Consider the following 22345-nt stretch of genomic DNA (forward strand, 5'->3'; position numbering starts at 1 on the left):
CTGTGTACGATTGTGTCGACTTGTGTCGTAGTTGGAAAGCACCTGTATCGACACTGTAGCGACACAGTGTCGCCTGTGTTGCTTGCTGGAAAGCACCCATGTTGATTATTTCTGAAATAATCGACTATGGTTGATCACGTTGCCTACGACTTACGACTTGTGACGTTACGATACAACCAATGTAGATCCGGCTTAAAATCGAACTATGAATACCGGCCATAGACCGGTAATTAGAGGCGTAATTCTGTTATAGCATAACAAGAGCACAACAGAATGTTACGCCTCTAATTGGTTACGCATTACGCGGAAAATATCAGTCTATGTGGCCGTACCCTAAGAAAATCAAACTCCCGCGTATCAAAAACGGCGGATCGTCTGTCATTGGTCGGAACTCGATACGCCCGATACGCGTATATCGCAATACGCGCCATGGGACACGTCACCCTCTCAAGGTGCAATTTCATTGACGCTAGAAACCAGTGGCAAATTAAAATCACTAGACTTTCTCTAAATTCGACGTCAATAAAATAAAGTTCAGACAGTTTCAACTTTTTCAGCGTGTCGCAAAATTCAAGTGTAGTAATGTGTTATTGTGGGTCTGTTTTTTTAGCTACACTGTTACACTAGTGCAATTAGTTAGAGTGAAAGAAAATAAAGTTTTTCTCGCATGTTTTGCCGCCACTTCTCCCTCCATTAAGGCCCAGTTCCACAATCCAGTTAATCCGAGTTTAAGTAGTGAATGGATCAATCAGGACTCAGTTTAACGTATTAAGGTGCAATTTCATTGACGCTAAAAAGTAGCGTCAACCATTGGTTGAACAATGAAGCAACTACTTACTTCTTTATTCAACCAATGGTTGACGCTACTTTTTAGCGTCAATGAAATTGCACCTTTAAGGTGCGGCCTCATTGACGCTAAAAAGTAGCGTCAACCATTGGTTGAACAAAGAGGTAAGTATACTTACCTCTTTGTTTGGTTGAACAAAGAGGTAAGTATACTTACCTCTTTGTTCAACCAATGGTTGACGCTACTTTTTAGCGTCAATGAGGCCGCATCTTTAAACTCGGATTGTGGAACCGGGTCTAAGACAAGCGGCAAATTTAATCACTAGATCCCCATTTGCCTGGTTTCTAGCGTCAATGAAAAGGCCGCTTCACAATCATTCTTCTGAAGAATATATGGTTACATTTTTCAAAAGAATGGCTGTGATTGGTCAATAAAGTCTAGTAAACTACCCCGGAGCGATTGAACCTTGAATCCGACAAGTGGAAAACGCTATAAGTTTATGATTAAAACCAGACATATACGCCGTATACACACATTTCAACCATTTCAACTATAATTACATTTTTTCAAAAAAATATAAATCATAAAAATTTTTGAGTTTGTTGAAATTTTATAATATTTATATTTTTTTTGTTTTATATATATATATATACATACATACATACATACACACATACATACATACATACATACATACATACATACACACATCATACACACACACACACATACATACATACACACATACATACATACATACACACATCATACACACACACACATACATACATACATACATACACACATCATACACACACACACATACATACATACATACATACATACACACATACATACATACATACATACATACATACATACATACATACATACATACATACATACATACATACATACATACATACATACATACATACATACATACATACATACATACATACATACATACATACATACATACATACACACATGCATACACACATGCATACATTCATACATACATATATACACATATACATGTAATGGAACAAAAGAAGACTATAATATTTGCTTCTATTGTAAATAGGCCTAACAGTGACACGAGCACAATGTCTTTATAAAATGTATATTTTTAGGAACAAACTTTTTATTTTGATGGGAATGTGTGTGAAGCATTTCAATCCTCTGAAAGTTTCCTGCAAATTATAATCTTTTATGATATTCTTGTTGCTTGATGTAAAATGCAGTGTAAAATCGATGACTTACCTGACGAATTATTAGAATACATTCTAAGCTTAATACCACCTTACAAAGATCTCCAAGAGTGCAAGCTTGTTTGCAAAAGATGGTACCGTGCCACCAAAAGTATGTATTCATTTATTTCATTATTCCTCTTATAATTTATTATACTATATATCGTAATATAAATACGTTAGCATAGAACAAATTTCTCATATTGACATATATATATATTTATACATATATTTATATTTATATATATATGTGTGTGTATCTTTTTAATTAGATGTAATAGAACACAATGAAACACAATTTCAAAGATCCGTTGCTTTTGGATCTTTACTGTGGAGTTCATTGTCATCTACACACTGGGCACTCACCATTGGGAAGAGACATTCACATTCCGCATGTGTATATAATAATTCTATGTATGTATTTGGTGGTTGCACAGCTACATGGACAACATTCAATGATTTGTGGCAGTTAGATTTAGGCACAAGAACTTGGGTCAGACCAATTACTATGGGCAATTATCCATCGCCTAAAGCTTGTGCCACTATGCTCTATTATAAGAAAAGCTTAATTTTATTTGGAGGCTGGTCCCATCCATCACCGTATCCTTTACATCAGGTAAATATTTAATGAAAAATGAATTACAAACAAACACTGCACAGTTGGTGTTGTTATATATAATGGCTGTATTCCTATATAGACTGCCATTGTTAAAAAACCTATAGTTTATTTGGTTTAGCTATTTATATACAGAGGAACCTTTAATTTAATTCTAAATAAAATTTAATTTATGAAAGCATATTGTATAAAATATGACAAATAATTAAATTTATATAATTAAATCAATAATATGTAATTTAGAAAAAATATATAAACAGATCAAATTACAATGTTACTTAACATAGGTGTATCTCATAAATTTGTACAAACTACTTTCTTTCATCCATTTGTTGCATTTAGTTTTTGAACGAAGATCAGTAATACTAAAATATTTAAGTGTGTTGTAAAATATACAAAAAAAAAGATAATGTAATATATATTTTCAGCAATGGAAATTATTTAATGAATTACACATATATTCTATAGAATCAAATAAATGGACTGCTATAAATACATTAGAAACTCCACCACCAACATCTGCACATTCTGCTACGATACACGGAAACTTAATGGTCGTCTTTGGTGGAGTTTGTAATGGATATAGGTACAGATACAAATTTTTGTAAGATTATAAATATTGAATATTTCAATATTAAATACATTTATATTTTATATGTTGCTTGTATTAATTTATAATAGTTCTAATGATAGTTCTAATGACGTATGGTGCTTAAATTTGGATACATATTATTGGCACAAACAAACTACATCAAATTTGAAACCTCAACCACGTTATGGCCAATCACAAATTGAACTTGGGAAAAAGCATCTACTTGTGCTTGGTAAGATATTGTCAAATGCTTATAAGATTCATATTTTATTAAATCAAGTATTATTCTTTTTATTATTTATTGTTAATTTGATTTGTAATACTTCAGAGAAAATATGACTACTGATAGATCCTTGATATATATTTAAATAAAAAATAGATGTTTAAAAAAAAATTATATATATATATGTGCGCGCGTGTATGAATACGAGCTATACATATTTTTTTTAAATATTTATTCCTTATTTGTTACATTTACTACCTTATCTTATATACTACAGCACTACTGCAGTATACATGTGTGTATTACTATAAAATATATATTTATTTTTTTAAATGATGTTATTAATAAAATATAATACATTACATTGGAATTTTTACTTATTACCAAAACAATTAATCATATAATCATGAATATATAATTGTATGTTTGAAATTGTACAGGAGGTTGTACAGGACCGAATGCTGCTATGAATGATGCTTGGTTGTTAACAATGGAAGATACATCTTGGACATGGAAAAAAGTTAACATCCACAATACAGAATGGGCACCAACACGTATTTGGTGTCATCAAGCTTGTAAGGTAATATATTAAAATATTTATCTTTTTGTAAAAATAAAAAAGATTTATTTTACTTTTAAAAAACACAAGTAGTCTTGAAATATCGTTCCTTCATTTAAAAGACATTGTTTTGATAATATTATTCCTCCTATCGAATAAGAAGAAAATCAAATCCAACTTAGTTTTAGAGGAATTTGTTATCATTAATCATAATTCGCACTTTGTATATGTTGCCAGATCAATTATTATGATGCTATTATTTACATAGGTTGGGAATTATATTATTGTACTTAGTAAAAATAGACGTCAAACCAAACCAAGTGATATGAGTATTTCATTAAGAAAGATTGCTTATCAAAGAAGTACTTCACCACGTTTGTGCGAGTCAAATCTTTTGCATGAAAGGTCTGACACAATTGTTATAATTACAATCTGACATTGTAAAGATTCATACAAATAGTTATAAGAATTTCATTATCATTATTAATTAATTGAACCTTTTTAGGCAAGGAAATGTGTCTACTATAGATAGAGATGAAAATATAAATGGACGACACGGAGCATTTTCCAGATCACATTCACAAAATGCACGTACTTCATTGCATACAGCCAGTATTTCAAAAACGATACCATTTTACAGTGATAATACTCTAAGCATGGCCGCATTTCGTGATCAACCTCTGCGTAATAATTCGAATGTGGATAGACAACGTCAATTGGAATCATTAAGAAGAATGGAAGAGAAAATTCGGAATAAGAAAGCACAACTAATGAAAGTATTTAAAAAAGCCGAGAGCACATTATCTATATTTGTGTTGGATATTACTAACGTTCTTTCCGATGACTGCAATGCTTCATGGATTCCTTTAAAGCAGGATGATCATTCAGGACCTGATGAGAGAATTTTGTATTCTCTTGTAGTTGGAAAGGGAGAATTAATAGTTTTTGGAGGTATTCATAAAGAACATTCAACATTAGGTCAGACTGATGTAGATGATTCTGTAGTATATAATGATCTCCATTTTATAAAAGCGCCTCGATATGTTATTTAATATTAAATAATAATTAACAGTACACAAATATACATAGAACCTCTCTATTCTGAAATTATCAATATTCAGTTCTTTAGTTATTATTCTGATATCCATTTACTCAATTTCTATTCTAATAGAATAGCATATGCGCATAATGATTATTACTTGTTTTCTCACTTCATGCTAACATTTAGCATAGTGGGAGAACAATGCAAAAGATAAAGTTTGTCAATTTAAAGAAGAATAGTTAAATCTCCAGATCCAGAATAAAGCAGCGACCCATGTTTTACACTGTAGTATCGTATAACGAAGTTTTATATTATCTTTTATCGAGTTTTTTTATCAAAGTAAATTGATTGATATATCTTCATGCTGTGAAAAATTATAACATCGTGATCTACTAATTTCTTTATACAATATTAATATAGTTTTAAACATAACTAAAGCAATACAAATATATATGTTAATTTGTGTAAAATGTGAAAAACTTGTGATTAAAAAAGATTTATCTTCATACTTGTCTTTATATTTAAGAAAAAATATATCTTTGAGTGTATGTAACTACGAAAAAAATAAAAAATGATTCTGAAGTAAAGTAAGATGAAAAAATTGTTACAAAAAATTCGGGATTTTTAATATTGTTACATGTAAATAAATCATATTTTGCTTTATATTTATATATATACACAACATATAATTAATCTTGTTTTACTTGTACATGTATATTATATTATTATCATACTTTAAAAGCGCATAATTTCACAAAAATATATTAAGAAATGACAAAAAATATATTTCATGATTAAAAAAAGCTATATGACAATTATATATGTATATATAATATTAGATGAGTCGTATGGGTTCTGTTCAATCGTCATATTATTATTAAAGCTTTAATCATCTTCAACTATTTTTAAAATAAACTAATTATACTTGTGATATAATTCATTTTTCAATCGGTATAACGGAAAATAAACGAGATATTGAAAGATATTATGCAGTATGTAAGAATTTTTATTTTCATTCTTTTCAATATCACTATAGATTTATTTATTTGAAATAAAAAATAAAAATGTATGTATATATATAATTTATAGTTGAGGTTGTATTCTGTTACATATATTTTCAGTTTATTAAATGATAATATGTATAAAATTACATCTAATATTTTTATAAAAATGTATTTATTAAGTACGATATATATATATATATATATATATATATATATATATATATATATAGTAATTAATAAATACATTTTTATAAAAATATTAGATGTAATTTTATATGTATATATTATCATTTAATAAAATGAAAATATATGTAACAGAATACAACCTCAACTATAAATTCACAAATGAACTAAATTAATATGGATAAATATTAATTTTTTAGAAAATATATATATATATATATTTTTTCGATTTAATTATTTTATTTTGTTTAAAAATGGCGCGTAAGTAATGACACTACCGCTATCCCATTAATGGCCGCATTCAGCTGACTCACAGTTGGACAATATTACTAGATTTTCCGGTGTAATTCGGCGCTGATTGGTTGAATCTGAAAGTAGTGAATCTGAACCAATCATATTCGATTGCTACTTAGCGATTGAGTCCGCTGAATGCGGTCATTGGCGGCTTTGTCCCATCCCTCACTTGAGGCAGTGATAGTAGGCCGGGTGACTTTTTCGCGCATGCACCGCGAACACGGCGTTAACGAAGTATCTAGTAGAAGCAAAAGGTGTGTCACTGGTCGTCCTTAAATAAATTTCTGAAAGAAAATTTTTTAAAAATTTTTACGAGCGACCAACAGCACACTTTCATTTCACTAATCACTTTTCTCGCTGTATTTTAAAACACTATAACATTCACTCGGGACTCAGGACTTCTTCCTGACATCACCGACCTCTGCTTGCCCGCCAAAACTTTGGCGCCCATAATCCGCTTTCTGATACACCGTTGCTTTCCTGTGATTACTACTGCGTATGCGCGAAAAAGTCACCCGGCCTACCATCACTGACTTGAGGATCTCTATAGTGCGTTCGAAAATATGTTTGGTTGGTGTTGGGATAAAAGATAAAGTTGGCAGTATTAAAAAGTGATCCCAGTGCTGCGTTTCATTTCTCCCACTGGGATCACTAGGATTAAAAAAATTTGCTACTTGAGATATTAAAAGTGGTAAATAAATAGTTAAATATATTTTATAATAATATGTTTAATAACATCACATATATTATTATTAATACGAACGTGTGTTTTATATTAATAATAATTATAATAAAGTGACATAATTTACCTAAAATGTGATTTAAATTCAATATTTGTATATCTGGTAACAACATTTTCCAAATAATCTGTTATTTTTGGTACCATTTTCCTTTCACCTCTATTGTTATTACCTCTATTTTCGAATAAAATATTTTGTAATTCTTCATTATTATCATCATTATCTGAAGAACTACTCGAAGATTCAAAAATGATGTTTTCGAGTAAAATATATTGTTCCATAATAATAATTAGTGTAATTCCAACACTTTCATATATTGTACATACAGTACAATACAATCCTAATGATCCGGGAGCGTCCCGTTTGACCACGTTGCGATTGACCACAGCCAATTATATCGACCTGTGCCTAGGGTAACCAGCAACGATTAACCAATCAGAGAGTCCTATTTTGAATTGGCCAATTGGCGACGTGGTCAATCGGGTGCCACCCTAATGATCCCAGTGGGAGAAACGAAACGCAGCACTGAGAGTTTTCAATACTGCCAACTTTATCTTTTTTCCCAACACCGACCAAACATATTTTCGAACGCACTACATGTCTTTTGAGTGTGGCAGCACACACACACACACACGCGCACACACACACACGCACACACACCACGCACGCGCGCACGACACACATACACAACATTTTTTGAATAAATAATATGTATACAGTTCGATGGATATAAAACACGTGGTGTGGTTAATTGATATTATATATACATCAGTTTGAAAAAATGCCGGCCAAAATAAAAAACAAAGTACTTACATATGAAGGTAGCAATTATCTTAGATATCGTTTACTACTATCCACATTATCTGGGAGACCAGTAAGAATTACAGATATCAGAACGAAAGATGACGATCCTGGTCTTAAAGGTTAGTAATTATCAAATATATAAAAATTACTATTCATATTAATATAACTATGTCTTGATACATTATTAAAATTATAATTATATTTTAATTGTATTATTATTTTTTGTATAATTTATATAACATAATATAGAATTAATTTTCTTTTCCAATTTTAAAAGCTTTTTTTTTAAGTGGCAAGGAATGGGGAAACTCATACTTCCATAAGCTGGAATGAAGGAATACCACATAATAATAACAATATAATTAAACCAAATTAATTGAATCAGAAAAAAATTTATACATATATATATATATATATATATATATATATACACATATACATATATATTCACAATATATATATATATATACATATATATTCACAATAACATATTTTCTAACAAATTAATATTTAAAACAATAACATTTACTTACAAAAATTTTATTAATTAACAATATTTTGTTTTAAAATAAGGATATTTTAACTATGATAAACTATAAAATAGAATTTTAATATTTTTATGATATATTTACTGTTGTTGTATAGTTGTGTATACACACACACACACACATACATACATACATACATACATACATATATAAATACATATATACTTTTTAATAATTATACTAATTGTTTTATACAGAATATGAGATTAGTTTTATTCGTCTGTTGGACAAGATCACTAATGGCACAAAAATTGAGGTAAATGAAACTGGCACCATTATATATTACAGTCCTGGTTTATTGAATGGTGGTGAATTGGAACATGACTGTAGCTTGCAAAGGGGTATTGGATATTACTTGGAAGGAATTATAATGCTCGCTCCATTTTGTAAAAATTGTATTAATTTAAAACTGAGAGGCGTGACCGATAACACTATAGGTATTACAAACATATATTATAAGCTTACACTTGTGTTATTAGAATAAATATAAATAATTGATATGATTTTTATTACTACAAGATCCATCAATAGATAGAATTCAGACTGCTGGTATACCAATCCTGAAAAAATTTCTAGCAGGTGATAATGATGTTGTATTAACTATCTGTAAGAGAGGTGCAGCGCCTTTAGGAGGAGGAGAAATACATTTCAAATGTCCCATTAGTCGTAATCTTAAAACAATTCAGGTAATATTTGTTGGTCTTTACGCATCGTACAGTTTTAGTTATATTGCGCCACATTTTGGTTTACATGTATATAGATGCAAGACAGTGGAATGGTGAAACGTATTAGGGGTACCGCATGCAGCATAAGAGTTTCTCCAGCAATTGCTAATCGTATTGTTGAATCGGCAAAAAGTGTTCTCCTCAAGTTTCTGCCAGATGTATACATTTACATTGATCATCGTAGAGGATCAACTAGTGGAAAATCCCCAGGTATAGATAAAATATGTATCTATTATTATGATTTATTATGTCAAATAGACTTTACTCTTTATTTGTGAGTTGTAATCTATTAAATATATCAGGTTTTGGAGTGACGTTGACAGCAGATACTACTAGGGAAGTATTTTTTAGTGGACAAGCATTTTCTCCATTAATGACAACAGGTTCATTGCCATGTATACCTGAAGATCTTGGCAAGGAAGCTGCAACGAAACTTTTAGATGAAATTCATAGGTAAAAGTTGCATCATACATATATATATATATATATTCTTTTTTTTTTTAAATTCTTTATTTAAATGATTTTATAATTGTATAGAAATGGCTGTATAGATTCTCCTTTTCAAAGTATGACTGCAGCATTTATGGCTCTTGGTAAAAAGGATGTTTGTAAAATTACAATGGGACCATTAACTCCAGTAACGTAAGTGTTATATTTTTTTTATTTTAATAAATTTTTTTTAAGTAAAATTATATGAACTTTCAGGATACAATTTTTACGCGATTTACGAGACTTTTTTGGAATTGTATTTAAAATAGAACCGATTAAAGAAGAAGATAAAATATTGCCACAAGTGTGTTTAACTTGTTTAGGGATAGGTTACACTAATATAAGTAAACGAACTTTGTAATGATAAAAACATTTTTATTGTAAATAAAGTTATATTGTAGATTTTTTTCCTCTTCTCATACATTTAATATATATTATTAATTACATTTAATATAAATTTAATTTAAATTTAATTAAATATATATTAAATACATTTAATATATATTTTATATATATATATATATATATATATATATATATATATATATGATTTATTTTTTACACAAGATTAGACTTAAAAGTGTCACGTTTATATAGTAATTTTATAATGTAAAATTTTGTAAATGCACTGATTTACATGGCCATTTATGGAATGATTCGAGTTTTAATTGTTTCCACTTGCTTTGATAAATTAGCGACCATTGTTTCCAGTCATAATATGTAATCTTTTTTGGATGTCTTATCTCATTATAATTATCTTGATATTTATCAAAAATTTGCAAAAAGGTTTGCAATAGCATTCGTCTACTTACAAATAAATTATTTCCTTTTTTCTTTTTTGTTACTCCTTGTTTTCTGCCTGCAGCTGCTACTTCTAATATACTATACGTAAAATCTGTTTTCAAATTGCATAAAAATAATTAAATAATATTACAAATATCTATTTCTGATACCTGTTCCTCACAGCACACCATATAATGCTTGTTGGACATGGATGTGATCTTTGTTGTCCCTTCTTATGTATAAAAGCAATTTTTGCTTGAAAAATTTTGGGTTTATCCATTTCATTGTTAAATCTTTTATATAACCCACGTTCCATGGCATCCAGAGAAAAAGGACAAGAACCTCCAATCGTGATACTCTTCAACTTTATTGGTGGTATCAGCAATGACAAAAGTGATCCTTGTAGGCCAAGAATAAGCCACCTAGACATATATTTTCAGTTTATAGATAATGCACACAATATTTATAAATAATTGTGTATATTTTGAACTTACTTTGCCATTTTATCAGAACAAGACAAACTGTTTGTGGGATTTCCTCTACCTGGTTTAGTACGCAATGGACCTATAGTATGATAATTCACACCAGGCAAACGAGAATCCTGTATCTCCTCCCCTTTCACACACTTTGCACCTGTTCTGTGTATATCTTTACAATACGATTCCACGATTGTATATCCACAAGTATCCTCGCGGATACGTCTAATTTTGTGCACAGGGACACCATTATCATAAATTTCGTGTTTAGGAAAAATAGAGCAATCTCCGCAAGGTGTTTGACTTGAAAAAAAATGAAAAGATACATTACTATTTAATTCAATTTTATTTTTGTGACTCCATGAGAAAACTGCACTTTCAGAACCATGTAAAGCCAAATCAATCTGATCATACAAGTAACGTATAAAGGCACGTCTAGCCAGAACTTCAGCATGAGAGTCGCTTAATCGAGAACCCCTTTTTTCTCGAGTATCATTAATTAATTCCGATTCTCCTAGACATTTTGTTCCAGTGGCAAGTGCTACCAGAGACAATGATCCAATAGCATTTTCTAAAATTATGCCAGATAGAACAGTCCATTCATGAGCGTCCGGCTTACCAGTTTTTTTGAAGAAATTATATTTTTCTATACACAGTTTGGCTACATTGTCTGCGAAATCTTCCATTATTTGGTATAATTTGTTATTCATTATTGCATGTGATTTGACTTTTACTCATAATATCCTCATGTAACTTTTTCTTCTTCTTCTTCTTTACGACTTGAGTTGAAAGTATATGCCAGTTGGTACTGATTTAAAATTAATTTGCTAATATAAATGAAGTAGCTAATTAAAATAAATATAAGCTGTAGAGAGATGGTTCTCTTGGAAAGAGGGTAAAGCAAACAAAAAATGTAGTCTCCATTACAATGACTCTCAGGTGTATCTACAATTCAATCGTACAGTTGTATCGATGGTCGCTTGAGATGATAATTTCGGTGGCAAAGCAGACGTAGTAGGTACAATTTCGGGCGCAATAGATTCAATTTCTATTCGAGTGAATACTGAAATAAGGAAATAACCATTTCAAGCAACCATCGATATATAACTGTGGCTGCGTTCGCTTTCCACGCTCATGCGCTGTGAGCATCATTCTTTATTACACATCGAATATCAAACAAAGATAGAGCGAAAACTGCTTTCAGCGCTAAAACCATCAAAACGAACGGGTGGCACCCGATTGATCACGTCGCCAATTGGCCAATTCAAAATAGGACTCTCTGATTGGTTAATCGTTGCTGGTTATCCTAGGCACAGGTCGATATAATTGGCTGTGGTCAATCGCAACGTGGTCAAACGGAACGCTCCCAAACGAACGCAGAACAATACATACAACTGAAGGTCATTCTACAATGGCCGTAGCATAAGGTTGTAAGGCGTAAGACTCAAGAAATTGACCAATCACAGTCGAGTATTAAGAGAATACTCGACTGTGATTGGTCAATTTTTTGAGTCTTATGCCTTACACCTTATGCTGCGGCCATTGTAGAATGGCCTTAAGGAGTTAGCAGTCTAGTATATATAGAAGCCTGTGGTTCCGAGTTAAGCTTAAAGCACATAAAATAGCATAGGCGCATAACCATAAGCATAAGGAATTTGATTGGTCCACAAATATATGCATAAGAAAATAAACCAATCAATTTTCCTATGCTTATGGTTATGTGCTTCTGCAATTTTATGTGCTTCCACCTTTAGGGATTCCGTGTGCACGCATGTGCGGCTCTGCCTTTGCGCGACCATAAAAATACAATGAGTCTGTTCTTTTTAGCTGCACTACTGCACTAGTGCAATAAGTTAGAAAGAGACAAACATAGTTTTTTTCACTCTAAGGCCCAGTTCCACAATCCAGTTAATCCGAGTTTAAGTAGTGAATGGACAAATCAGGACCCAGTTTAACGTATTAAACTCGGGGTGTTTACGACAATTAATCGGATCTCTGATCGGACTGAGCAGTGGTACTCAGCGATAGACTTCCTAAATTTCCCTAGACTAATCCGGATCAATGATGTGTCTCTGAAGTAATCGAATTAGATTAACAACTTATTCTTATTTTATAGAAAACATCTTATTCCAGTAAAATATATTTGTTTATTAATATATATTTGATAAATAAAGATATATTAATTAAAAGAATAATAAAGTATCTTCTATAATTTCTTATGATGTTTTTCACAATTTTTTCGATCAGCTCGACCGCAATTTCTTTCGATGACTGTTAATCTAATTCGATTACTTCAGAGACACATCATTGATCCGGATTAGTCTAGGGAAATTTAGAAAGCTATCTATCGCTGAGTACCACTGTTCAGTCTGATCAAAGATCCGATTAATTGTCGTAAACACCCTCGGATTAACTCGAGTTGTGGAACCGCCTAATTGCACTAATGCAGCAGTGCAGCTAAAAGGAACAAACCCAATGTAATTTCAAAAGTCGCGTATGCGCAGAACCGCATATGCGCGCGCACGGAATCCCTAATCTCACTGAATCGAAGACCGAAGCAGCGTCATCTATCAGATCTATCCTAGATCTGAATAAAATTGGTTTTTTTGTAGTAAAATGTCTATGATATTTCGGAGAATTATTAACAAGTTACAAGGAGTCAGCAGTCAAACATTAAAATATTGCACAATCGTAGAAAATCAAACTATCAAAGATATTACACCAATTATATCAAAGATACAATATGATGATGAAACCAACGTTTATCAGAAACCTCGACAAGTATGGTTGGAAAATTTAGATACTGTAGAGGAGAAAAAATTAGGTTTAATTACTTTACATCCACACATCTATGCGGCTGCACCTCGTATCGATATCATTCATCAGAATGTGAGATGGCAAAAAATGTACCGTTGGGTGGTGAGTAAAAGTATGATTTTATCTGTATATATTACAAATAAAAATAGTATTGTTCATTACATTTTTTTCATGTCAGTGTTATGCACATACGAAAACGCGCGCTGAAGTCAGAGGCGGTGGTAGGAAGCCTTGGCCACAGAAAGGCACAGGTCGAGCTCGCCACGGAAGTATACGTTCACCGCTATGGAGAGGTGGTGGAATAGCACATGGTCCTCGTTCTCCCACAACACATTTTTACATGTTGCCATTTTATACTCGAGTAGCAGGTCTTACATCGACGCTCTCCGTGAAACTTGCGCAAGATGATCTGCATATAGTTAACGAACTAGAAATTCCAACATCTGAACCCTCTTACATAGAGCAATTAATAGAGAAGAGAAATTGGGGGCCATCGGTTCTTTTTGTGGATAGTTACGATATTATGCCTACAAATATCACGCTAGCTACCGATGAAATTAAGCATGTTAATCTGATGCCTGTTTATGGTAAGTGTAATTTGAACAATATCATGTATACATTATATAGTATATCTTGATATTTGATCAATTTAATCATGTAAATTGTCTCTAAATATACATGTAGATTAAATTATTAAAATCTTTGAGAATTGCATTCTTGTCCATAATCAAGTCTGCAATTTATCGAGGCAATGCATTTATATCCAAGATTTTCCTAAATTTATTAAAATGCAATGTTTAAATCAAGTATTTCCTGTTATATATTTAATACAAATAACATATTTATCACTGATATACTTATCACCTTCTTGACAATGAGAAACATAGGATTTCATTGTTAATATGCATTCAACATATATTATATTATATGAATTGCAGCAGCAATTGTAGGATATATTTGAAAAAATAGTAAAATAAAATTCTTCCCATTATAAAATTTTGCTTTTGAAAGAATCGATTTTAAAACATGAAAAATTAATATATTTACATTTTTTTAAGCTTGAATGGCCTTTAACAATTTTGTGCCCTACATTGTTAAATTTCATGCTAGATAATTAATATGTTCATACAACCATAGACGCCAAATTATTTTATTATATTAAAATTTTATTTAATAATTTAAAATATTTAAAATTATTGAAGAAATGTTATGTATTTAAATGCATACATAATACATGTAGTAGTATATGACTCTTAAAATCAATTTGATAAAAGTTATAATATATCACTAAAGAGTACACTACAATTGTATTTACTCCGTTATATTCCATTATATATAAAATTATTACATCAATATTTTTTTTATAAATACACAGGTCTAAATGTGTACAGTATGCTGAAACACAATACTCTGGTACTTACAGAGAAAGCAGCCAGATTAATAGAAGAAAAATTGCTTTATCAATTACATAGAACGGATGTTAAAGAATTATCACGTCCATTCAAACTTAATCAACAATAAAAAACTGTTTTTAAAAACTTGTGTATTACTGTTTTCATATATAAACAATTGTTTCTCTGTGCATATATTTTAAATATTTGTACTTAAAATATTTATGTCTTAATAACATTGTCATTTAAAAAAAAATATTATCATATACAATATAATCTAATTATTGTCATTATACATTATATATCAGTTTTTTACATATTTTTAAAACAACTATCATAGTAAAACACTTAAAACAGCTATTACCATTTTCCCTTTAACATTGATGTACTTGTGGATTTTCTTAAAAGTGGCTGAAATTAAAAGTCTTTAATAATAACAAACATTTCATTACTATTTTTCATCAGTGTATGAGTCAATATTATGATTTGTTACATACTTACCATAGGATGTGGATCTGTACCAAGCATCTTTTCCCGTACAGCCCATCTTACTTTTGAATGTTTTGCTTCTCCAGGGAAAGATATTTGTTTCCATTCTTGTTGATACTTTTGATAAAGAGCAACTGGGTCACATTTCTTATTGATGATTTTTTGTGCTTGTGGTTGCAATCTCCATGGACGAATAACTAAATATAAACACAGCTTGAAATTTACAAAATAAATATATATGTAGTATTTTAAACACACACATAAAGTGCGCATTTATCGATGACAATGTATAGCTTACACGATTTATGTCTGGAATTAATAGATGATCTTGCAGATAAAATATTTTGCATATGCACATTTCCAGTTGGATCCGATGCTACACTCTTTGATTCTGATCCACTTACACAATTTAATAATCTAGGTTTACATATCGCGTGCTCAAATACTGAAGTTATTGGTTTTACTTGATCCGCTCTTAAATTAAGCTTGTATTTTTCAGTCAAATAATCATCTCTTGTTAAGCATTTAGAAACATTTTGTCTATTTTCATTTTTTGAACATCTTATAATTGGGAAAGGTTTAACATTAACACAGTCTTGTTTGCAGCAAATCCTATCTGATTCGACTACTTGAACATCTTCTTTATGGTATTTTATTGTTGACACTTTTTCATTTGATTTTATCGCAGTTGTTGTAGTATGTTTCGAAACATCTTTCTGAATTTCTTCTTCGGATATCTTAGGAATGCATTTTATCTTAACTCTTATCAATGATTCATCGTCATTGGAATTTGATGATTCAGAGGGAACATTAATTAAGGAATAATCTGTATCTTGGTACCTATGAGATGCTTCCTTAATCAGAGTCTGTTGTTTGCTAATTATTTTTGTTTTAATCTCTTCTTTTCGTTGTTGTTTTTCGCGCTCTTTTATTTTTCTGTAGATTTTCAAATCTAGAAAATAAAATCATAACTTGTAACAAGAGAGATATCTTGCAAAATATGTATCGATTTTATTGCAATAAGATAATTTTCAATTCTTAGGAACATAAATAGGGAGGTAAAAAAATCAGTGAATCAGGCCGATGCACTTACCTTTCATAAAAGCTTTTAATTGAGCCGCGGTAATGCCAACGAATCCTAATGAATTCAAAAGAACGAGAACTTCTCGTGGATCATCTTTAATCTCCGACATAATACACATACAAACTGTATTAATTTGGAGAGATTTCAAATATACTACGATATGCTCTTTCTTTTTTCTTTTTTCTTTTCATTTACTACAAACCAACTATAAAATGCAGTACGCGTTTTTACCGGAGATATTATATGATATAAACCGCATTTTTTCTGTTTTAAATAAAAAAAAAAACGTTAAGATCCATCAGTGTTGTAAAGTGGAGCGACGAATCTCGCACATGCGCAATGATGCGAATTCTGGGGGTATCCCGATTGGACACAGCCAATCATATCAACCGATGCCTAGAGTAACCAGCACGATTAGCCAATCAAACCAGTGGTGTCCAAACGAGTGTCATCCGCAAATTCCAATATACTTAAAACCGTAATCACACTACAAGTTGCGGGCTCGGTTGCGGTTGAAATTGACCAATCAGAGTAGCCGGGCGACAAATTGCTTGATTGGACAATTTTAACTGCAACCAAGACCACAACCCGTAGTATGAAGCCAGCGGCACACGATGCTTGTTTTCGTGATGGATTGCATGCGAGCATTACGATGATTTGACAATTCTTTAATATCGAAATTACGATTGGTCAATTAAGACGCTCACATGCGATCTAGTACGAAAAATCGTACGGTGTGCCACAGGCTTGATTACGGCTTAAAATCCGTATTACACTAGTAGCGTTTTTCGAGTAATCGGGTTCAATCGCTCGTGATAATTTACTGGATGCCATTGACCAATCACAGCCATTCTTCTGAAAAATATAACCATACATGTATATATGTACACTGCGCGACAACGATTCGTTCCTCGGCCCCTCTCTCGCGGGGGCAGGGGAGCGTAGAAGTGACCAATCAGCTGGCAGCGTAGCAATGGCTGATTGGTTAGAGGCTACGCTCTCCTTGCCTCGCGAGAGGGACCACGGAACGAATCGTTGTCGCGCAGTGTACACTGTGGGACATACATGTATATATGTCCCCACCACGAGAAAAAAGAGAAGGACAGAGATACCCGAAATCATTTCTCTGTCCTTTAAATCTTTCAACCCTGCCTCTTACGATAGGGGTCGGTCTATTATATTAGTGCGTTCGAAAATATGTTTGGTTGGTGTTGGGAAAAAAGATAAAGTTGGCAGTATTGACAACTCCCAGTGCTGCGTTTTGTTTCTCCCACTGGGATCACTAAGATTTAAAAAAATTGCTACTTGAGATATTAAGAGGTAAATAAGTAGTTAAATATATTTTATAATAATATGTTTAATAACATCACATATATTATTATTAATACGAACGTATGTTTTATATTAATAATGCCATAATTATAATAAAATGACATGATTTACCTAAAATGTGATTTAAATTCAATATTTGTATATAATATCTGGTAACAATATTTTCCAAATAATCTGTTATTTTTGGTACTATTTTCTTTTCACCTCTATTGTTATTACCTCTATTTTCGAATAAAATATTTTGTAATTCTTCATTATTATCATCTCACTATCTAAAGAAGAACTACTCGAAGATTCAAAAATGATGTTTTCGAGTAAAATATATTGTTCCATAATAATAATTAATGTAATTGCAACACTTTCATATATTGTACATACGGTACAATACAATTCTAATGATCCCAGTGGGAGAAACAAAATCAGAAAAGAATTTTGAATACAAATCTCGAAAGAAATTAAGTTACGATTATTATATTATGCGACGTAAAAATTACATATATACATATAAAAATGCCTCTTCGATATGTACATAATGTAAAAAGACAAGGTGTTTCATTGCTCATTTCATGACGGCCGTAATGATCAAGCATTGAGCCAATTGAATTTTTGCCCCAATTTTTTCACAATCTTTTCTTTTCATATGTCAGTTTCATAACAACATATCTTCACATATCTAAAGCCGGGTCTATTATTTCATAAATAATCAACCATGATTGGTCACGTTGCCTACGACTTACGACTTGCGACGTTACGATACGACCAATGTAGTTCCGGCTTAATATCTAGTTTTTAGCAGTCATGTTGCTTTTTGTATTTGGGACTACTTGCTGATTGGTCAACACTGCACATCTCAGAAATGAAACACAGTGGGTCTGTTCTTTTTAGCTGCACTAGTGCAATAAGTTAGAAAGAGATAAACATACTTTCTTTCACTCTAGTGCAGCAGTGCAGCTAAAAAGAACGGACCCCTTGTCATTGGGTCTGTTCTTTTCAGCTGCGCTGCTGCACTAGTGCAATTAGTTGGAGTGAAAGAAAGCATGTTTATCTCTTTCTAACTTATTGCACTAGTGCAGCAGTGCAGCTGAAAAGAACAGACCCTTTTTACGTCATGAACATGTATACATATTTGATATTCAATAAATAAGTAAAATAATGTGCTATAAAGATATGTATTATAATTATAACGAAACAACTGAATATGACTCAATAGAAAAGAATATGAGATACAATTTTACAGATTATATATAAGTTTTTTCTATTCGTACAATATCTACGAATTTATTGAATATGTTAGAATTGGGAAGAAATATAATCTTTGTCATAATATATATATATATATATATATATATATATATATATATATATATATATATATATATCGAATATATAAATTATTGAAAAATGATACGCTATCATAAACAAATCTTGGTCAGAAATAAATTCACATTTGATTTGGGTACTTTAACAGAGGCTGTATAACAGATGGGTTGTATTTGAGAGAATATTTAACAGAGGTAAAAAAAATTCGGCGAGTTAAAAAAAAAATTAGATACGAAAAAATGAGAGATTTTGAGATGTAGCTCTAAAATTCAACGTGCTAAAATTGAAATTGATAATCATTGTGGAATTCCGATGTATTCTCCATGTTACAAAAAATATCTTTGCATATAAAAATCATAACGTCTTACTTTACTAATAATTGCAATTAAAACTTTTACATTAATATCAATAATATAAACTTCTTTCAAGTTAGTAGTATAGATATTGCATTCTATATAACGTATTTCTAGACATGGATGGAACTTGATAAAGTTCAATCTAGCGACTCTAGGTAGAATGCGCGCAAAGATGTACGATTATTTTTCTGTGCTGTTTATATAAATACGATATACTAATTAACGCATTTCTATATAATAATGTACATAAAATATATCAAAATGCAGCAACACTTGCAATGAAACTTTACTAGCGTTATCATCACTTTTGAAGACTGCATTAGGAATATTCTTCGGGTATATTCAGAGAGTAACAAATTATATATGTGTATATATACAAACAATTAATATTTATTATTCCAATATTAAAAGTAATGAGCTGTTTTCGTTTCTTAGATCTTGTTGAACGAAGCAATGTCTACAGATTGAACTAGATCCTCGAATTCTTGAATCTGTTCGATCAACAAGTCCACCGACACTTTTTCGTCCTCTATCACGCACATTATTTGTAATTTATTTATGCCATAACCCACTGGGACAAGTTTCGCTATAAAAATATAAAATTTATTTAATAATTTGCTCGCACAAGAAATCTCCATCGTGTACGTACACATTAATAAAGCGCGAAGGCGAAGACAAGACTTACATGCACCCCAAACAAGACCGTCCATCTGGATCGATCTTACCGCATTTTCCATTTCTTTCATATCCGTTTCGTCTCCCCAGCTCTTTACGTCTAACACGATACTCGATTTGGCGATAACTGCGGGTTTTTTTGATTTTTTCTCCGCATATGCCTTTAACCTTTCCTCTCTGATTTTTGCAGCTTCTGCATCCTCTTCCTCATCCGAACCGAATAAATCTAAGTCGTCGTCATCCTCGCTGGCCTTTGCCGTAGACGAGGTCGGAGCAGTAGCGGTACTAAAGATGGAAGGAGTTTTCTTTTCTCCAGGAAGCGACTTAAGATCGTAAGATTTTATATGGTTGTGCCAACGGAGTACATGAGGATTCGAAGATGTTGGTACTTTTCCAAGTGCCTCGAGTACCGCAACATCAGCTTGAGTTGGTTGCCACCTATTGGGTGTAAATTCTTTTATATCATACATTTTGTATTTTAAAGCCGATCCTTATTTGCAATGTTGGAAATTTATACAAGGCATGTTTGTCAAAAATAAAACTAATATATTTTCTTATACCGTGTTCCAACATGTATCGATTAGATTATATTAGATATAGGACTGACACAACGTTTTAAACTATCATCCTTGTACAAATTATAAGGTAAATGAGATTTAGAAACTAGAGATAAATATATAAAATTGAAAAAAATACGAGAGAATAAGAAAATTATAGAGACTCTTTCGCATTAAATCTTCGTAAATATTCAAACTAGAAAAGACCAAATCGTTTATACTTAACGTGAATAAAATATTTCTTGTCTTAAAAAAAAAAAAATAGAATATATGTACATACAATATATAACCAAGTAACAAATTTAAAGTACAGTTTGACGTCTCGTACATCTGTGAGAAGAACCGTCAAGTATCTTTCTTAATCTCTCACATGTATGCGAAAATAGGGCTGTATTTGCGTGAAAGAGAGGAAGAAGATGAAAGAAGAGACGTAAAAATAAGTACAAGGCGTGCGTGACTGTACGTGCGTGCGCTATCCGCATACGTGTGTGCGTGTTCATTTTTGGTGACACATATCCATACGCGATACTGGAAATATATGCTGCGACCCGCCTCCCGACATCGGCGAGATCGGCGGCTCTAAGCAGGAAGATATTGACGACTGAGATTCGCGACGGGAATAGGTCACCCTTTACCGGAACGTTGCGGAAAAATACGCCGGACGGGAGGAGAGAATCCGCCGACATGCCGCGGTAAGCGGAGCACGTGTACCGGAGACGTGTCGAAGTCGCGCATGGGATACGCTACAAGTAGGCTCACCCGTCGATGTAACTACGATCGGCGAGATAGGTATTGAGATCCTCGACGCCTTTATCGGTCTTCAGGTCACCGACGGCCATGGCGAGAGCGTGTTCCGGACGAGTAAATAGTCGGACCGAGAACGAGCACGTCGAATCAGCGGTCAGCGGGGACCCTTTCGTCTTCGTCCGGTCGCCGGAAGAGAGAGCTGCGTGCGTCGCGAGCGCGGCGATTCTAGGCGATTCTGCTCGACGTGACGTTCGTTCCGGTCGGTCATCTTCTCGGCTCACGAAAATACCTAGCGCTAATGAAATCTAGGGAATATCGATGTCAGAGATGTGGCACTTTCGAATGGCTGTGATTGGTCAATGACGTCTAGTAAACTACCGGGGTCGAATCAAACCCGACCATTCGAAAACGCCAATAGACGAATGAGAGACGACCAATCGAAACGGACGACGATAGATT

General features: G+C 32.1%; 6 protein-coding genes across 11 annotated transcripts; 3 read left to right on the top strand and 3 right to left on the bottom strand.

Annotated features, from left to right (window-relative positions):
• Nucleotides 1-1833: 1833 nt before the first annotated feature.
• On the top strand, nucleotides 1834-5484 carry LOC105255155 (F-box only protein 42). Of its 2 annotated transcripts, none has more exons than XM_011264284.3 (7): nucleotides 1834-2152; nucleotides 2313-2656; nucleotides 3085-3242; nucleotides 3338-3480; nucleotides 3912-4051; nucleotides 4299-4435; nucleotides 4536-5484. In XM_011264284.3, exons 1-7 carry the CDS (start codon nucleotides 2029-2031, stop codon nucleotides 5080-5082), a joined length of 1593 nt encoding a protein of 530 aa, XP_011262586.1. In that variant the 5' UTR covers nucleotides 1834-2028; the 3' UTR covers nucleotides 5083-5484. The 2 variants fall into 2 exon arrangements, with proteins under 2 accessions (XP_011262586.1, XP_011262587.1); XM_011264285.3 differs by having other exon boundaries at nucleotides 3350-3480; nucleotides 4536-5483.
• A 2501-nt stretch (nucleotides 5485-7985) lies between these two features.
• On the top strand, nucleotides 7986-10242 carry LOC105256153 (RNA 3'-terminal phosphate cyclase-like protein). The gene is made up of 7 exons (XM_025407866.1): nucleotides 7986-8216; nucleotides 8843-9082; nucleotides 9165-9331; nucleotides 9406-9580; nucleotides 9673-9823; nucleotides 9908-10012; nucleotides 10076-10242. Exons 1-7 carry the CDS (start codon nucleotides 8075-8077, stop codon nucleotides 10218-10220), a joined length of 1125 nt encoding a protein of 374 aa, XP_025263651.1. The 5' UTR covers nucleotides 7986-8074; the 3' UTR covers nucleotides 10221-10242.
• A 173-nt stretch (nucleotides 10243-10415) lies between these two features.
• LOC105256150 (tRNA-specific adenosine deaminase 1) lies at nucleotides 10416-12242 on the bottom strand. Of its 5 annotated transcripts, XM_025407850.1 has the most exons (5): nucleotides 11738-12242; nucleotides 11533-11659; nucleotides 11137-11421; nucleotides 10813-11064; nucleotides 10416-10741 (listed from the first exon to the last, which is right to left on the bottom strand). In XM_025407850.1, the coding sequence occupies exons 1-5, from the start codon at nucleotides 11826-11828 to the stop codon at nucleotides 10462-10464; spliced, it is 1035 nt and encodes a 344-aa protein (XP_025263635.1). In that variant the 5' UTR covers nucleotides 11829-12242; the 3' UTR covers nucleotides 10416-10461. The 5 variants fall into 5 exon arrangements, with proteins under 5 accessions (XP_025263635.1, XP_011264152.2, XP_011264153.2 ...); XM_011265850.2 differs by having other exon boundaries at nucleotides 11137-11659; XM_011265851.2 differs by having other exon boundaries at nucleotides 11533-12242.
• A 1425-nt stretch (nucleotides 12243-13667) lies between these two features.
• Nucleotides 13668-15473, top strand: LOC105256149 (39S ribosomal protein L4, mitochondrial). The gene is made up of 3 exons (XM_011265848.3): nucleotides 13668-14037; nucleotides 14114-14522; nucleotides 15311-15473. Exons 1-3 carry the CDS (start codon nucleotides 13735-13737, stop codon nucleotides 15454-15456), a joined length of 858 nt encoding a protein of 285 aa, XP_011264150.1. The 5' UTR covers nucleotides 13668-13734; the 3' UTR covers nucleotides 15457-15473.
• Nucleotides 15474-15591: 118 nt separating this feature from the next.
• LOC105256148 lies at nucleotides 15592-17172 on the bottom strand. Its single transcript, XM_011265847.3, has 4 exons — nucleotides 16909-17172; nucleotides 16114-16767; nucleotides 15828-16012; nucleotides 15592-15737 (listed from the first exon to the last, which is right to left on the bottom strand). The coding sequence occupies exons 1-4, from the start codon at nucleotides 17015-17017 to the stop codon at nucleotides 15687-15689; spliced, it is 999 nt and encodes a 332-aa protein (XP_011264149.1). The 5' UTR covers nucleotides 17018-17172; the 3' UTR covers nucleotides 15592-15686.
• Nucleotides 17173-20275: 3103 nt separating this feature from the next.
• On the bottom strand, nucleotides 20276-22102 carry LOC105256147 (elongation factor 1-beta'). Its single transcript, XM_011265845.3, has 3 exons — nucleotides 21899-22102; nucleotides 20593-21020; nucleotides 20276-20493 (listed from the first exon to the last, which is right to left on the bottom strand). The coding sequence occupies exons 1-3, from the start codon at nucleotides 21976-21978 to the stop codon at nucleotides 20339-20341; spliced, it is 663 nt and encodes a 220-aa protein (XP_011264147.1). The 5' UTR covers nucleotides 21979-22102; the 3' UTR covers nucleotides 20276-20338.
• Nucleotides 22103-22345: the final 243 nt, after the last annotated feature.

This window comes from Camponotus floridanus, unplaced genomic scaffold (genome assembly GCF_003227725.1).
Source record: "Camponotus floridanus strain SB8 unplaced genomic scaffold, Cflo_v7.5 scaffold19, whole genome shotgun sequence".
In the NCBI taxonomy this organism is placed as follows: Eukaryota; Metazoa; Arthropoda; class Insecta; order Hymenoptera; family Formicidae; genus Camponotus; species Camponotus floridanus.

What these genes read in the sequence shown, in the direction of transcription:
- LOC105255155 (XM_011264284.3), top strand. Translation starts at nt 2,029, where the DNA reads ATGCAGTGTAAAATCGATGACTTACCTGACGAATTATTAGAATACATT. An exon ending in AAAGCATCTACTTGTGCTTG is followed by an intron (nt 3,481 to 3,911) that starts GTAAGATATTGT and finishes GAAATTGTACAG; the next exon opens with GAGGTTGTACAGGACCGAAT. An exon ending in TCAAATCTTTTGCATGAAAG is followed by an intron (nt 4,436 to 4,535) that starts GTCTGACACAAT and finishes GAACCTTTTTAG; the next exon opens with GCAAGGAAATGTGTCTACTA.
- LOC105256153 (XM_025407866.1), top strand. Translation starts at nt 8,075, where the DNA reads ATGCCGGCCAAAATAAAAAACAAAGTACTTACATATGAAGGTAGCAAT. An exon ending in AACTAGTGGAAAATCCCCAG is followed by an intron (nt 9,581 to 9,672) that starts GTATAGATAAAA and finishes TAAATATATCAG; the next exon opens with GTTTTGGAGTGACGTTGACA. An exon ending in GGACCATTAACTCCAGTAAC is followed by an intron (nt 10,013 to 10,075) that starts GTAAGTGTTATA and finishes ATGAACTTTCAG; the next exon opens with GATACAATTTTTACGCGATT.
- LOC105256150 (XM_011265849.2), bottom strand. Translation starts at nt 11,828, where the DNA reads ATGAATAACAAATTATACCAAATAATGGAAGATTTCGCAGACAATGTA. An exon ending in TGTTCTGATAAAATGGCAAA is followed by an intron (nt 11,065 to 11,136) that starts GTAAGTTCAAAA and finishes ATATATGTCTAG; the next exon opens with GTGGCTTATTCTTGGCCTAC. An exon ending in TGGTGTGCTGTGAGGAACAG is followed by an intron (nt 10,742 to 10,812) that starts GTATCAGAAATA and finishes TTTTACGTATAG; the next exon opens with TATATTAGAAGTAGCAGCTG.
- LOC105256149 (XM_011265848.3), top strand. Translation starts at nt 13,735, where the DNA reads ATGTCTATGATATTTCGGAGAATTATTAACAAGTTACAAGGAGTCAGC. An exon ending in AAAAAATGTACCGTTGGGTG is followed by an intron (nt 14,038 to 14,113) that starts GTGAGTAAAAGT and finishes TTTTCATGTCAG; the next exon opens with TGTTATGCACATACGAAAAC. An exon ending in TAATCTGATGCCTGTTTATG is followed by an intron (nt 14,523 to 15,310) that starts GTAAGTGTAATT and finishes ATAAATACACAG; the next exon opens with GTCTAAATGTGTACAGTATG.
- LOC105256148 (XM_011265847.3), bottom strand. Translation starts at nt 17,017, where the DNA reads ATGTGTATTATGTCGGAGATTAAAGATGATCCACGAGAAGTTCTCGTT. An exon ending in TAATTCCAGACATAAATCGT is followed by an intron (nt 16,013 to 16,113) that starts GTAAGCTATACA and finishes GTTTATATTTAG; the next exon opens with TTATTCGTCCATGGAGATTG. An exon ending in GTACAGATCCACATCCTATG is followed by an intron (nt 15,738 to 15,827) that starts GTAAGTATGTAA and finishes TTTTAATTTCAG; the next exon opens with CCACTTTTAAGAAAATCCAC.
- LOC105256147 (XM_011265845.3), bottom strand. Translation starts at nt 21,978, where the DNA reads ATGGCCGTCGGTGACCTGAAGACCGATAAAGGCGTCGAGGATCTCAAT. An exon ending in GATCGTAGTTACATCGACGG is followed by an intron (nt 21,021 to 21,898) that starts GTGAGCCTACTT and finishes TACACCCAATAG; the next exon opens with GTGGCAACCAACTCAAGCTG. An exon ending in CGGTCTTGTTTGGGGTGCAT is followed by an intron (nt 20,494 to 20,592) that starts GTAAGTCTTGTC and finishes ATATTTTTATAG; the next exon opens with CGAAACTTGTCCCAGTGGGT.